This window comes from Cinclus cinclus, chromosome 3 (assembly GCF_963662255.1).
Source record: "Cinclus cinclus chromosome 3, bCinCin1.1, whole genome shotgun sequence".
NCBI classification, from domain to species: domain Eukaryota; kingdom Metazoa; phylum Chordata; class Aves; order Passeriformes; family Cinclidae; genus Cinclus; species Cinclus cinclus.
The window spans coordinates 45,531,695-45,543,922 of record NC_085048.1 but is presented as its reverse complement, the minus strand read 5'-3'; the positions used below and the strand labels follow the sequence as shown (position 1 = coordinate 45,543,922).

Genomic DNA, 12,228 nt, shown 5'->3' with positions numbered 1-12,228 from the left:
TACATGTGATTGTGATTGTATTTAATTTATTCCTGTGAACAATTTTATGCTGTTACGTGGCAGAGATACATGAATGATCCCATCTGATATACATCCATTTGAAATTGAAAATTACTGTGCTTCCAGTCCAAATACCGATTTTCTTTCATGGTTCTTCAGTTTTCTTTTTGCATATTGTTGTAGAAAGTGGGAATGTGCCTTCACACTTTAAAATAAAAATACTGCACATGGGAATTGCATAGTGAGAAAAGTAGTTAGTAGTACTCTGCTTCTCTATCATCTGGAGGACTGCCTGCAGTGCAGTTTGGAGTAAAACAGTAATTTAAACTTCTTTTCTTCACAGGGAGATTGGAGGGCGGCTTCTCACAGTGGAAACCAGACTTCCAAATGACCTCCTCGAGTTTGAGGGGGACTTCTCACTAGAAGGTCTACGACTCTGGAAGACTGCGTTTTCAGCAATGACAGAAAGTCCTAGGTCAGGATGTCCTCCTCATTATGGTCACTCTACTGTTAATAAAAGAGAAAGTAATAGCCATAAAACTAGCGAAGACAAAAAAATAGTCATAATGCCATGCAAGTGTGCTCCAAGCCAACAGCAAGTTCAGATATGGCTTCATGCCAAGGAAGAGTATGAGCATTTCAAGAAATTGCCTAAGAGTCATTCTGCAGAGCTAGCAAAGGCAGATGAGAACTTCAGCTCTGCAGTATTGTCTGAGGAGAAATCTATAGAAGTAATAAAAGTTGCTAAAGATTTGAATTTGTCTAGCCTGGAAGATGAAAGACCTATTGTGCCTACAAAGAATTCTCCTGCCTCTCTGGCAGAAAATACTAAAATGCAAACCGAGGAAACCTGTGATAAGTCTATAAGCACTATAGGAACTTCTGTAAATACTAAAAATGACGTAGACTCTAATAAAACTTCCTTTGAAAACAAGACACACACTACTTTAGCTCTAGAACATGATAAGGAGGAGGAGGAAGAGGAGGAGGAAGATTATTATGTCAGTTACAGTTCACCAGATTCTCCAGTGCTTCCTCCCTGGCAGCAGGTGGCATCTCCAGATCCTAAACAGTCCGGTTTAGAAGACACAGAGTGGAAAAATCAGGATATTATTTTGTCTTCTGTGGAAGGGAATGATGTTGGAAGCGCACAAAATTCTCCACGCACCCAAGAAGACATTAGGACATCCTTTGACATGTCCCCATTTCCAGTTAATGAAGATCCTGGAAATTCTGAATCTATTTGTCTACATAGTACACCCATTGTTCACAGAGAAAACCAAGATGGAATACCTGAAGTTCTTGGGTTTACTCCTTTATCTGCAGGTAAATCCATTAAGTGATTGTAATAATACATACACACACAAATCTGAATATATTTCTTTTGATACAGTAATAAAAAATTGTATCTCTGGAAAAATATATTTAAAGTAGTTTTTGAAAGGAAAGATTCTGTGCATTATTGTCAAAGTAACTACTGAATTATTGAAAAAGTCTAGAAGTAGAACATCCATTTGCTTCCTAACAGTCTCTAGTGTCTGAATTCTGAAGTCCTAGTTAAAAGCTTAATTTAGAAGTCAAATTGCTTATTAGGGGGATTTTTTTAATCTTGTTGACTATATTGCTTGTATTTTTCCGAAAGTAATCTCAATCTAGAGTGTGAATAAAATTGCAGTGTTCAAGATTATAATGATGTGAGGCTTTCTAACTTATTTATGTTCCTAAATGTCCATAAATACCAAATTATAGTAGTTGTGCTTTGGATTTGACAAAGGATAAAGCTGTATTTGCTTATGTATGCAATATTTATTTATAATGTTAATGGAATGCCTCTGTTGTTTCTTGCATGTTGCTTAATGCCTAGACAATACCATTGAGGTTAAGTAGTCTTTCACTATTATGTTTACAGAGCCAAAAGCTCAGAAGCTGAGCCACAAGAGGGGGAGTAATACTGATGGTCTTCGAAGAGTGCTTCTAACCACACAAATGAAGGTAAATTCACATTTTCTGTACAGATGTGTTTTTTGCAGCATACACACAGTTCCATTCTTTCTTCGTTGTTGTTTTTGTCTTTTGCTGTTAAGATCATGTAAATACATTTAAAATGGTAGGGTACAATTGTTATAGAATCAGAGCACAATCAAAATTTGGAGGAAATTTATGACTTTACTTTGGGGGAAGTAGGTGTAGGTTGGAGATTGAGGATGCTGCTCTAGGGTAGTAAATACTAATAAAACACTGAAGAGACACCATGTAATGATATTTTGTTCTTTGAGTTACAACATCCTTTTTAAGTTCTAGTGTGATTTCCCTTTTTTATATGTGTATACCCAGACCTGTGTGTATTCATGTGTCTGTGTGTATTAGTTTTCAGACAATGTTCTAAGCATTTTCTGAAAACAAGGAGGGCAGTTTCTGGTGTGTCAACAGAGGAGAAAGAGGTTGGACTTGTTTTACTTAAACAGTGTTTCTGCTCTCCATGTTGGAACAAATGATGGGCTAGGTGCATTACTGGAGTGACCCAGTAGTTTTTTCTTCTGAGTATACTCTACCTATTTCAAAGAGATACTTAATGTACCTTAAATTCGGTGCCTTAAAAAGTGATGACTGATAGAGGGGTTTTTGACAAATTGTTGCTCAAAAGAGAGTAGAGAATTGCTAGTTTTCCATATCCTCAGACTTCCAAGAAAGCCAGTATGTGTGGGACTGGGTTGTTTTGGTTTTTTTTGGTAAGGTTCTGGGCATTTTTGGTTGTTTGAGAGGTTTTTAAGTATTTCAAACAGCCTCTTGCTTTCCTATGAATTAAAATTATTCCTATAAGGCAGAAAGATACAACTGTTGTTTGCATGTTGAAAAGTGAAATTAGGAGATAGTAAAAGGTTGGGGGACTTTTTAGTAATTTGCAGTGTAGCAAATCTGCATTTTCATTGATAAATTTGTATTTAATATTGCATGTTATTTAATATTACATATGAGTTCAACAACCTGTGTTTTCTCACTATCCTGTGCTTTTTTTTCTCCCCTGCCTCATAAGAATCAATTTGCTGCCCTCGGTGCTCCAAAGAAAGAGACTTCCCAGATTGAAGGACCATCTTTAAATAATACTTATGGTTTTAAAGTCAGTGTGGAAAACCTGCAGGAAGCAAAATCTTTACACGAGGTAATTTTACTGTTATATGTCACTTTGTAAAATTTATCAGGCTACTTTTATACTGGCAGAAATAAAAAATATTTTTCTCCTGGGTCCTTACGTGACTTAAAGATTGAGCAGTGCGTGGTATCTGCAGCTTATGAATAGTTGATCTACTGATTTCAGCTTGATGTCCAATGCCTGTAAACAGTATTGAACTAGAGTTCACAGTATTTTGGTTGAGAAGATGGTAAACCTCCCTTTAAAAATGAAAATAAGGGAAAAATCAAAACTAAGAAATAATAAGTTTTGCATTAAAACATTACTTAAAAACTAGTTGACTATCATTTTTATGGATTGTTTCCTGAAGAAATAAGGCATCTGGCAGCAATCAGTAAGGGCCTCCAGGTATTTCTGCTTGTTACCTTCTGAACCTGTTGGGCAGTTTCTGCTACATTTAACAAACGGGTGCCTATCTCAAAGAAGATCTCTATATATTTAATGTCAGGTGAGTGTTTGGTGTGGGAAGAGGAGACAAAGTGCTGAAGAAAGGGCAGCAATGTAAATACAGTAGTGCTGTGTTTGGCTGCTGACAGGGCAAGCAGTCTGTGTATATGTGTGCCCCTAGACAGTCTCCACACCTGGAATTAGCAGTTGGCCAGTTTATAGAGGAGATAGGGAGATAGCACTGAGTAAAGGACATAGGAGAAGCCACAAGAAACCAGTGATCTTGGGGGAAATGGAGTTAGAGCTTTGATAGTAAAATTTCACTTAGTGATATTTGTAGTAATTTAGCATGCAAACCTAGAGGAAATCAGGCTGCCTCCCGGGCATCCTACATACATAGAAGTACTTCTCATTTTTCCCTCATAATCTGTACAACCTCTCCATTAATCCGCATTATGAGCACTATTATGCAAAACAGCAGAGCAGCAACATAGTGTTGAAACAGTATTAAATAACACAGTCTTTCTTGCAGAGTCAAAACGTATGAAGGGACAGTGTATAGGGATTAGCATTTTCCTACTGTAAACCATTCTCCAAAAAGGTCTGGCAATATGATGTGAAAGTTGATTAATGCAACTGAAGGCAATGTTAGGTATTCTCCCTACCTTCCTGTAAGACTTAGTCTTCATGCTTGTCTTGGGTGAGGGAGGGAAGGGAGAAGAAAAGACCAAGAGTGATTTTTCATTCTTGATCAGTTCAGAAATGTGATTCAGCTCAATATACAAATGTATTTGAAAACACTACAGGAATTTACAATTGTGGAAGTTAACCATTATTTGGTTTTCGTCTTATTTTATGCTTTTGATAGAAAAATACAGTACTCAGAAACACATACTGAATTTTTATAACTGAGTATAAAACTGCTTAATGATTAATCTTAGTCTTTCCTAAGATGGTGCTATTTGCAAAAAAGTGAGCCCCAAAGATGCATGTTTAATCACGTATGTTAATTTTCAAGTGGAACCTTGTAGTTACAATGTAATACTACCATATAAATGTTTGCACTGTCCTCATTTGCACTGCTGGTCTTCTCTTAATTTTTTAAGGAACCCGAAGAACAAACTAACATACTGTGTTTATTTGTTGCTAGGTCCAACACCTTACCCTCATCAGTATGGAGTTACATGCTCGAACAAGAAGAGATTTGGAACCAGATCCAGAGTTTGATCCGATCTGTGCTTTATTCTATTGCATCTCATCAGACTCAGCACTGCCAAATACCGATAAAAGAGAAATCACTGGTGCTATAGTGATTGATAGAGGCAGGACACTCTCAAGCCAAGGTTCCTATTTCTTTTTTTCTTAATATATTTTACAAAAATGCTATTTCCTAGTAATCAAACAGTAGCAAGCAAAATGTAATAGAGTATCTATATTACTATGTATGTCATTTAATTTTGTCTTGTTGAATGGCCATATTAAATGTGGAGTTTTCCTGCTTATATCTTCCAAAGAACTATTGCATGGGCTGTAAACCACAAGTAGCATTTGCGTGTGCAAAATATCCATGTTTGCATACTTGTGGACAAGCTCCTGCAATGTTCTAAAAGTGTAAAGAGGAAAACCCGCCTTTAGTTTCCTACTCAAGTTGCTGGATAGCTACAAGTAGAAAATGTTAAAAGCAAGACAGTATGTTTTATATTTTACTTAAGGGTTATTTTTTGTGGTTTTATCTGATCCTTTTAGGATCTAAACAGGGGCCCTTATTCTATTGTACCTTTTTGGCTTTGTTTAGACCAGTGATACTCAACCTGTGGCTCTAGAGCCGGATGTGGCTCTTCATGGCCCTACAGGCGGCTCTCGCAATGTAGGCATCTGATCGGCGCTCCACTCTATCAGGCAGCGCGGGGAGCACTGAGCAAATGGACCAGCAGTGTGGGAGTCGCTGAAGTTCCCCCTCCCATAGGGGGAAAGAAAAGGAGCTGCTGGGATCCCCCCACAGGTAAGAGTAGAGATCACCTCCCACCCAGCAGCTGTGGGGCAGAATGGGGAAAAACTTGCCCTTTTGCCCCTTCCACCCCTCCACCCCACTCCTTCCTAGCAGCCAGAAGGGATTGAAGACAGAATGCTGCTGGGAGAGAGGATGCTGATGTGTCATGTCGTGATGTATCAATGTGTGGTGGCATTAAGGCAGCATCATCACACATTGAAGTGTCATGATGGAAAAAAAAAAATCACACTGTTGATACTTGATTTTTATGGTGCTCTACAACTCCATTTTATTAAGAAGTGGCTCTCCAGCTGTTAAAGGTTGAGTACCACTGGTTTAGGCTAGTGAAAAAAAACAACAACAAAAAAAAAAAAAAAAAAAACAAAACCTTAAACCAAAAGACATCCCCAAAGTAGTCCTCTTTCTTTCAGGGTTTCTTTGGCATTGTGAATGTGTATCAAACCACAAAATACTGTCTAAAATTTTAAGTGTGGACAAAAACCTACCAAAAATAAATTTAGCAATAAGGCAACAGCTTCTTTTACCAGTTTATTTTTCAAAGTTTCGTAGATATTATATCATGTTAAGCTAAGTTCTTATTATTCTCAGTGAATTTTATTCTGGTATTATATGCTTGTTACTATCTTGAAAAAAAATGTATTTCCATTATTTTACCAAGTGAGATTTTTCCACAGTATAGCCGCTATGGCTCCCTAAGTGTGTGCCACTGAATTTATCAAGAAAAAGCTTTCTGTAAAAGGTCCAGTGATACTTTGAGAAAACAGAGGTTCTGATCTGGTTTTGTTAGTGAAATAAAATGATGTGTTTAAATGTTATTGTGACAATTGTTGTTTTAATTGGTGTGTGCTGTCAATACTTTCTTGGTTAGAACTTTCTGAGTTCCCTGTGGAGTGACTTGACATTGAGATAAATCTTTTTTCCCCCTTTTGTGTTATTATTGCTTTGTAAGTCACAGTACTCATTTTAAGGTTTATTTCGGAAAGCACACTCTTCTTAATTCTTAAGATCTTAAGAATGTGTCAAAGTCGAATGCCTTTTAAAAATCCTTAAGATCTTAAGAATGTGTCAAAGTCGAATGCCTTTTAAAAATCCTTAAGATCTTAAGAATGTGTCAAAGTCGAATGCCTTTTAAAAATCTAAGTTCCTAGAATCTACAGTGTCATCATAACAGAGATCATGCTATCTGGTGAATAGACAAAACAGAGTATGTGTTGTGCATTATTCATTTAAGGAGAGTTTTTTAATCTGGAAGGCATTATACTGAGTTCCTGCATGCATACAAATTTAGATATTACTCAGACATAATCAGTGTGGACACTCTTAATGTGAACTAAGTGAGCAGTTGCTCATGTTCTTCCATTTCTGTCAGTAACTTAGCAGTGTGCTGAAAAAACTATACTGTTATAAAGCATTTTCATTCTGTAAGGCATCTTGCAAAGCACTACTCTAAGATAGCAATTAAAATTATACTTTGCATAAAAACAGTGTGTGAACTATCATACAGTCACCTAATATTTCTTATTAAAAGTAATTTTCTAGTAGCTGGACTCTTGTACATGTAAAATAGTGACATTTCTCTTGAATCAAGTTTATGTATGAGAATTTGTACAAGATTACTGCTATAGCAGAATTCTATGAAGTGAAAAGAAAAAAATTATTCTGCCCAAGAGGAACTAAATAAATCCATGGAATTAATTGTGGTACTTATTAAAGATAAAAATAAGTTGTGTTCTGTTCTTCTTTTCAGTTGTATGTTTTATTCTAAAGCAGTATTGTTGACTGAAGTAATGAAATTCCTTCTAAATTGTAACAGGTTTTTTTACTTTTATTTTCTAGGGAGCAGAGACCAAGCCCCCTTGCTTACAAGATCTGGAGTTACAGGACTAGAAGTCAGTTACGCTACTGATGAAAGAACTCTTTTCCAGGAAGTAGTGAATATTGTAAAAAGGTAGCATATCTGTACGTTCTGCTTTTATTTTTCAGGCTTGGAACAGCAGATTTTGTTCCTTCAACCCTTGCCAGTCTTTCAAATACTGATTTTTTTGTTGTTGTTGTTTCCCTCAAAGGCTTATTTCTAGAGTGGACAAGCGTGGTGGTCTTTCAAATAAAAATGCTTTTTGCTTTTCCTTTTCTCTGACAGCAAGATCATTCAGATCCTCTTAAGCAGCTGAGTTACAGTCTTGAAACTTATCAGCCATATAAGTAATCTTTTTTAACATATAACTTTCCTGTTAACCCCAGAATTCATTACACATCTCTCTCTGAAAGTCTCAGAATAGCAGATACTAAGAGTGCTGAGAGCTGTAGAAAACCCCTCAGACAGGAAGAGTTTTCTAGGAACTCTGAGGCAAGACAGAAAAAAACCTTCACAGTACTGAAACTGCTGCAGTTTAAAATAAGGGTTTGTTGAAAAATCAGTTTCCTTCATTAGTTTTGTCTTCTCTGAATGGAAATCCCCTGCTCCATCAAACTTGGAAAACTGTTGGTTTTTCCCCATCTCCACCAAAGCTGAGCAGCCTGTTCGGGAGCCCTCTCGCCTGGTGCGGAGGTGGAACCACAGACGTCTCTCCAGACCCTACTGACAGGTGGAAAGCTGTAAAATTTCAAGGAAAATAAACAGATTTAAACTCTGAGTCAGCCTGCTGGAATAGAGACACAAGAAAAAAAAATCAACAAACTAGGCAGAGTACATTTGCAATTCTTTCTCTCTCCAACCAGAAAACCTCTGATGAGAAAGACTTTGACCAACCCAGTGAAGCCAGAATACAAAAAAAGTTGCTGAATGCAACCAGCACAGGGTGGGTCCTGACAGAGCAGCAGATCCCTGTTCAGAGAAGACAAAATTCAGGTAAGGAATATAATATTATTTTTCTCTTTCTTGGAAATCTAGTGCTCCATCAAACTTAGGAAAATTACTCAGAATGAGAAACTGCCAATACATGAAGAATTCTCCACCAGTTAAATGAAGAATTCTCCACCAGTTGTGTGGCAGTTTAAAAAGCGACGGGACAGAAAGAATATGGTAGAGAGAACCCAGCAGTTAAAATACATGTTTATCACTGAAGAACAGAAGTTTTTTTATATCTGTACATACTGAAGGCATTGCAGAAAGAAAAAATCATGCCATTTGGGTGTTCTTCAAGATGGAATGCACCAGGTTGCTGACTGAGAAGTCTTTGCTTATGAGATCTTCTCTAGCTTCTGCTATCTTATCTTTTTGATGCAACTTCATCCACAAAGATTGAGCTAGCTGACTTGTATTCCTGAAAGATTAAAGGTTTGATTTATTAATGGAGAGACAGACTATTGTAATCATCCTAGTCTACTTCCCTCCCAACTCTAGAATAACACCTCAGCTATCAGATTTCTGATGAACCCTAAAAAAGATGGGTTTTGAAACTTGGAACTCTTCTACAGTTTGCTGCTCTTTTTCTCCCTTTATTTTCTGTAGCCTGGGCAAATAAAAAGGAGAAATTTTGTTGGAGTAAATGTTTTGTATTTCTGAAGCATGGAACTATTGTCTAGGTCCAGAGTAGCTTTAACCGAAGGAGGAAGTATAGTAAAATTATGTAATTAAGAGTAGTGGACTGCAAAAACTTCCTCAATGAGAAACCGGCTTTAATGAAAATTAGTAATTATTTTTTAAACAGCCTTCTGTTGATCTTTTTAGTGTTATTTTTTCCAGCACAAGCTAGGTACTTTGGCTGTTATGGTGGATGCGCTTAATAGTAGATCTGACAGATTAAAGAAAGAAAACTATCAGGCCATATTTAAGAAACATTACCACCTGAACTTCAAAGAGCAACACTCAAAATCACCTTAATTTTCAAGCTGAGAATTGTATCAGTATCTTATATTTTAATACGTGCTTCAGGTTGGACAATAATAGGCTCTTGTGGCTGAACAGCATGCCCAGCATGACTGCAGCCTGCTTTTGGTTCATGTTCTTCAACTCTTGGACTGTTGGAGGGAAGGATGGAAGACTGAAATTCCAGATTCCTGGCATAATGAATGGCAGACTGTTCACTCTTGATTGTCAATGTAAGGAACAGACTTTATCACCTTGTTGGAGCACTGAACAGATTGGATCTCAGCTGCAGGAGGAATTATCTTACACAGTCCAGTTTAAGAATTCTTGTTCCTAGTCATTCTCTTAGTAGTTGGCCTAATTCTTCCTCTTATTCCATATATGTGAAATTGTGGAACATACATACTTGTTTCAAGTTCCAGCCTTCTACTTTATTTAGGCCTTTTGTTTTCTATCCATCCTGGCTATTGAAAATAAATAATGGTTGATTCTGTAACTTCTTGTCAATACATGTAAACTCTAGAAGAGCCCAGTAGAGAATTCTTGGTCACTGTTTCCAGCATATAGATAAAGGAAAGGTTATTCCTGGAGAATTTGTAAGTTCTACAATACTCATAGCTCTTCAGTGTTTTTGACTAGTTTTTTGTCACTGAAGAGTGTTTCCCAAAGTTTTTGTAGTAGAGTTAAAGTTCTTCTATGTTCAGCAAAGATGAGTATTGCTCCAGAAAGTTCTCTGGAACTGATGAACTGAACTTGGATTCAGTTCACTGTGAGGTTGTTTAGGCTGTGCTCCATCTGAATGACCACAGTATGGTTAATACCTTGGCATCTATGAAGTAAATACCAGGTTAAATGTTCTGTGATCTGTGATTTCATCTATACTGAAAATTCACAGATTTGTCCAAATACTGAAGAGAAAGAGCATCTCTGTTTCTAGGAGATCACTGAGAGTGACTAACCTGTGAAATAGAAGTACTTACAGGTGTGAGTACCAAATTCCAAAGTCTATGCAGAGACAACTTTTATTTTAAAAGGTATTGGAATACTGAGGTTGAGGGTTGAGAGTCAGGAAACAGACACAAAGGAAGAGCCACAAATACAAGTTTAGAGGGAGGGAAAGACAAATAGCACAGATCTGTGAAAAAGAAAAGCATAATTAGATTGGCTTTCTGACAACTGTCTTATACTTTGAGAGGGAGTTGCACCTGCATAGATCCAAATTTCCTTTCTTTGGTAAGCTGTCCTCTGGCTGTAAACCAGAAAACAAGAGGGCTTCAGCTCAAAACTGTCATAAAGCAGCTGAGAGACAACATCCTTCTAATCCTGTGCAGCCACTGGGGATGTCCTAGAAGCAGAGAGATCCAAGTTGTAGGCTTTCTTGTCAGAGGGTTGTTTTGTTTCTTGAAATGGAGCCGGGACATGTATTGTTGTCCTAAAGCATTATGTTGTACTGCCCAAAATGCTTTCTTGAATTTCTGTTGACCATAAGCTGTCAACTGAACTGACACAGGAGAAAAAAAAACGAAGAATCTTTCTGCTTGAGGAAGTAAGAGAACCATCTCTCTGAACTGAAAGGCAGGAAAAAGAGTAAGCACATATACATACTTCTCTAACACAGGCAAGCTGACTGAGGAGGAGAAGGTGGAAGGAAATGCTGCAAGAATATTTGCACAGGGATTTGAAACATAGGAAAACTAGAGTTGTTCAAGCTTGATGGAGCAGTGGATTCCCATGAAAGAGAAATTAAATGTCTGGGCCTCTCCTTCACTTTTAAGGCAAATTGTTCCCTTTCTCTCTAAGTACAGATGCCAGCAGATAGCAGAAAAGGGCTGGCCTTGCAGGTGTGAGAGGAGCAAAATCAGCCCCCATCTCTCAGGCACACAGAGGATGTGAAAGCAGGGCAGGCTTGAAAAAAAAAGAGTAGTAGATTCATTGCTGCTAGGAACTTACCAGATGCCCACAGCTCCTTGCCTCCACTGAAGTAGTTTTGATAAAATTACACAAACAGAGTATAATGTAAGATCTTGCATAAACATTTTGGGGATAACATTCGTGTATTAATTAACTGTTAATGCTTAATACTTAAATATTTTTTGTAATGTGTTTCTTGTAAGGTGTAATGCTAATGAATTTTTTTGTTCGGATACAGTGCATTTTATTTCTTCTTCCATAAATGCTCTAGCAATGTTTTCTTCTTAAAATAGAGAAGTGCTAATCTAACCTTCTTTTTCAGGACAGTATCATCTTCATCACTGACATCTTCCTGTAGAAATCTCTATTTAATGTCCTGTATCAACTGTATGGATTTTTGTTGTCTAAGGCAAACTGGAAAAAATGTTTTCAGATATTTCAGTTATTTGAGTCACCAAGCATTCTGTTGCTATGCACAGTTACTGCTTTTGTCTGTATCATAGGTCTGGCATGGTTCCCCCCCTTTTTTCTCTTAATCATAGCTGGAAGAAAAATAGCAGTCAGGAAAAGCAGACACATAATAGAAGGGAAGGTATAACTGGGAGCTTTAGTGTTCATTCACTAAATCGTCAAATGAGAAAGAGGAAGAGATGTCATAGCAGCATGTACAATTTAGCTGGAAAGGAAAATAATCACATTTCTTCTCTCTGCAGCATGTATGAGTTGAATGTTAATGCTGTTGCGTTTCAATGCTGCCAGCATAAATGCTGCTTTTCATCTTTGCAAAAGTCTGGCAACAGCATGCAAAGCAGTATCAAGGCCCATCCTTTTAACAAAAGAACATATGTTGGCAAGCACAACCTCTTGCTTCTGTCGTGTTACTCCTAGCCAGCAACTTTCAAATATCACTATTACAATTTG

The 12,228-nt window shown here is 37.3% G+C and overlaps 1 protein-coding gene across 1 annotated transcript in view; it reads left to right on the top strand.

Moving 5' to 3' along the window:
* Positions 1 to 12,228, top strand: part of REV3L (REV3 like, DNA directed polymerase zeta catalytic subunit) — a 111,634-nt gene that overhangs the window by 72,996 nt on the left and 26,410 nt on the right. The window contains exons 14-18 of the mRNA XM_062488968.1: positions 344 to 1,326; positions 1,910 to 1,992; positions 3,035 to 3,160; positions 4,728 to 4,920; positions 7,425 to 7,536. Of these exons, the coding sequence (XP_062344952.1) occupies positions 344 to 1,326; positions 1,910 to 1,992; positions 3,035 to 3,160; positions 4,728 to 4,920; positions 7,425 to 7,536 (1,497 nt within the window). The remainder of the gene's footprint in view (positions 1 to 343; positions 1,327 to 1,909; positions 1,993 to 3,034; positions 3,161 to 4,727; positions 4,921 to 7,424; positions 7,537 to 12,228) is intronic.